A 3,825-nucleotide genomic window follows, 5' to 3' on the forward strand; every position below is an offset into this window, starting at 1 on the left:
CAAAAAACTTGATTGTGGTTTCAGTCCTCCTGACTGCATCCCTTCCTGCTGGATTTAAAAAAAAAATTCACAACTTTTCTGCTTCGCTTAAATCTAGCTACGCCAGTCTCTAAGTCTCAGCTATCGAGATGAGGCATCATTTACATAATTTCTCTCTTTTTGGGAAGTATAATCTGCAGCCTTCAGCTAGGAAGAGTATTATAAACATTATTTTAATATTTAATCCAAGCCTTTCTCCGTAATGAACAAAACAGAAAAGCAGCAACATATTCCAAACTACCTGCTTATTCTTCAGTAGTAAAAAGGCCTAACATTACTCTTCCCGCTTTGAAGAACATGCTGCACAAGCCTTCTTTATCTTTTTTTTAAATGCCCCCCACCCCCAATATTGTCTTTTGAATTTTTTTCTCCATTGCAAAAAGAATAAAATATAATGGTCCAGCCACTGAATACTCTGCTTACTGTATTGCCAAATATAAATAAAGCTTACTTGGTTTAGCCCAAACTGGGCATTTTTTTTAATCAGTCTGAAAATTTTTCTGAAGATAATTGCTTCCTACAGACCTGAAAAACAAAACTAAGATGCTGGTTTGAAGATATACTGGTCTCCAAACTAGTGGATCAGCTATTTTGGACCCCTGCAGTAATACACTATTCACAGAGTCAATATATGAGTAGTGGGAGGGTTTTTTGTTTTGTTTTTTAAACTATGCCATATCCAAAAGCTTATGCTGAAAATCTTATTATGGTCTTGGTGTTAATGTCTAAACAAAATTCAGCATTAAAGTGCTAACATGAAAGAAAAGTTTTACATTAAACATCGGTACAGTAAATACCCCAATTATTTCATAAAAAAACAAATAAGAATATTTGTAATCCTTTTAAAGAAACTGTACCTCCTCAAGCTATAACTTTCCATTTTGTGATCAAAAGTAATGAACTAGGAAAAACATTGACAGCTCCTTAGAAATGTCTTATTCTGTATTCAAGTAAACTTGCAGACAAATTGCTTCTACAAACCATTTCGCAGCTACAAATAATCCATCTAAGTACTACCTTTTGATGACTTGGTAGAACAGGTCACCTTTTTTCACTTGAACAATTTTTTTTCCAATATTTTTAGCAGTTAATTTAAAAACAGTTGCACTCTTTCTGTACTGAAGCTTTTTGCATAATTTAGAACATTTCAGTAAGATTCTGGTATTATAAACTCAAACTCAGTACTACCCTCCGCGGGATTTTGTTTAAAAATCGCATCATTTGCCTGCGGAATGAAAATATCATCCCAGGTCATCTGCTTGGCTGGAGGAGTAGAGGTTGTTCCTTCAGCACCATCCTTTCCCGTGTCAACATGATAAACAATTCCATCCTCATTTATTACGGGTATACTGCTTGTACGATCACTAATGTACGCATACTGTCTGATCTGCAATGACCTGCATGGATGTAAACGATAAAGCTTGGCATCTCCAGAAGGATCTTGACTGTGAACTGATCTCATGTGGGAAGCCATAACCTGATAGTTGATGAAAGATTTACCACATGTCAAGCACTGGTACCTTCGCTCACCAGTGTGGTGAATCTCATGCTTTGTGCGGTATTCTGCAAGTGGGAAAACTTTCTCACAGTATCGACATGGATATTTCTTCTCCCAGGAATGAACATTAAAGTGTCTCCGCAAACTCGTCAGGCAGACATAGGATCTCTTGCATACAATGCAAATGTAGTAAACCCTTCCATCCACTATGAGCTCATAGTGATCGTCATGCTTTACCTTCATGCGCTTTCTGTTTGCGGGATCATCCGCAGATGTTCTCGGCATCTCATCAAGCTTGGCTTCCCCTTCCTCAGGATCATCTTTTACAGGAATGACTATGTCGTATGTATCCTCCCCAATATTTGCATACACCTTGCAACCTGTGGATAAGCCTTCTATTTCAGTAGCCGTGTCTAAAGTAATGATCTTCTGACCTTCCATCACAGGTTTTGGTGCTATCCCTGCAGAGGCATCCTTGTTGTTTTCAGTAAGAACATCTGAGATTTTTATTTTGAACTCTCCAGAGTTGGAAGATGGCTCTTCTGCAAATGAAACAACTTGTTTTTTCTGTACACCTGATCCTTCCAATGCAGCAACTTTTGGGGGAGAAGACTGCTGAACCAAAGAGCTGCTACTGACTGAGCCAGACGAACTAATGATATCGTCATCATCTTCCACATCCTCCTCCTCTTCCTCCTCCTCGACAGCCGTTGTTTCCATTTCAGTTAAAGAATCATTAGCTGATGGCTGATGGCTGTCCTCAAGCAAGTTAATTGTAGGAGGCACATGCAAGGAACTGATGCTTGGGGACGGATTGAGTTGAGACTGATTTAGCAAAATGACGTTAGGAGTCAAATGCGTTGGGGCCGAGGACACGAATGGTTCAGCGCTAGGTTGTGTTTGGTTTGGAGTTAGCTGGCTGACAGGCAAAGTGAGCGCTTGAGTGGTTGCGATAGTATTTAGAGGGGGAGAGGCACCACTTCCACAGGGCTTTTGGTCAGGAACCACAGCAGGATTTGGGCAAGGCTGATTCTGGGTCACCGCACTGGTCTCTGAAGGACGTTCCTTTGCAGGTACAATCTCCGAGCAAAAGATAACATCATCATCCTCGTCATCTGAATCACTCACTGTAATTTTTGTAGTCTCATATTCTTCGCCATGCAAGGTAAAGGATTCTGTTATGATAGGCATCCCGCCAATCATATCATGATGCCTGTGCGCCGCTACAGACTTTTGTGTTTCAAGACCCTCTTGATTTGAGCCGGGAGGTAAATTTTCTGCAGTACCAACATTGACACTACCCGATATGCTTTTTACTTGTGACAGAGGTACACCCAGATCAGCTATGAACTTAATTCCTAATAACTGCCCTGATTTAATCAACTCATCAAGTAGATCGGATCTAATACGGTTTAACTTAGAGGTGTAAATATAGTTGAGTATTTCTGCAAATATTTCTGCTCTGATAAAGCTCAGTTCAACCACTTGCCCTGCCACTGAGAAGAGCTGGTGAAAATACGTGCTTGAGGCAGAAAGGACATTTCTGTGGGCTCGAAACTTCCGGTCTTCCACAATGACGGTAACGTCACAGAAAAGTCCGTGGCCGCGTTGTTCATTCAATGACTGCAGCAGCATGCCCGAATACTGGGTGTCTGTTGCAGAAATGAGTTTTCTGCCCTCCATTCCTTCAGGAAGGAAAGGAAAAAGAACCACGTTAGTACACAAGGAGATGACACGTATACACGTCAGCACACGAGGACTTTCAGCTGCAGCACACAATTCCCTACGTTCCCACCTCTGCTCTTTTCAAACCAACCCTAAATGCTGAATCTGTTCACGTTAAAACAACCCCACTATTGTTTAACACGAGCCTAACAGTTCTCATGATGTGTCCGCGCAACTCTGCGCACGAGCGTGCAAATACCTGTCGTCGGCGTTCGATCCGACAGGACAGCGAACAGGAAACTTGTCTGTGACCATTCGTGGGAGGGGAACACCAAACCCACCGAGATACGAGCCCTCCGCACTCCAGGCGTTAAAAACCTTACGATCGAGAGTCGCCGCCCGCGAAACGGTTTGACGCGCAGCCGGGCACCGGTGCCTCGAGGCACTCACGCGCCCCAGGACAAGGAACGGCTGCGTCCGGCCTCTCGGTCCACGGCGCTGGTGGACACGCACACGCGTGGCTCAGGCTGGGCACGAAGGTGACCCAAGTGACCCAGCGGGGAGCCGAGCCGAGGCCACCCTGCGGCCGAGGGGGCTGCAGAGGGCGCGCCCGGGCCCGCGCG

The 3,825-nt window shown here is 43.6% G+C and overlaps 1 protein-coding gene across 2 annotated transcripts in view; it reads right to left on the reverse strand.

The window, feature by feature from the left end:
* ZBTB33 (zinc finger and BTB domain containing 33) overlaps positions 1-3,825 on the reverse strand; it is an 8,720-nt gene continuing 4,895 nt past the window's right edge. The window contains exons 1-2 of one of the 2 annotated variants that reach the window (XM_019540200.1): positions 3,462-3,641; positions 1-3,222 (exon numbers count right to left, since the gene is read on the reverse strand). In XM_019540200.1, coding sequence (XP_019395745.1) covers positions 1,187-3,220 — 2,034 coding nt within the window. In that variant the 5' untranslated portion in view covers positions 3,221-3,222; positions 3,462-3,641 and the 3' untranslated portion in view covers positions 1-1,186. Of the gene's footprint in view, positions 3,223-3,461; positions 3,642-3,825 lie in introns of those variants that run through there. The other variant, XM_019540199.1, reaches the window with a different exon arrangement.

This window comes from Crocodylus porosus, unplaced genomic scaffold (assembly GCF_001723895.1).
Source record: "Crocodylus porosus isolate Cpor-Errol unplaced genomic scaffold, CroPor_comp1, whole genome shotgun sequence".
In the NCBI taxonomy this organism is placed as follows: domain Eukaryota; kingdom Metazoa; phylum Chordata; order Crocodylia; family Crocodylidae; genus Crocodylus; species Crocodylus porosus.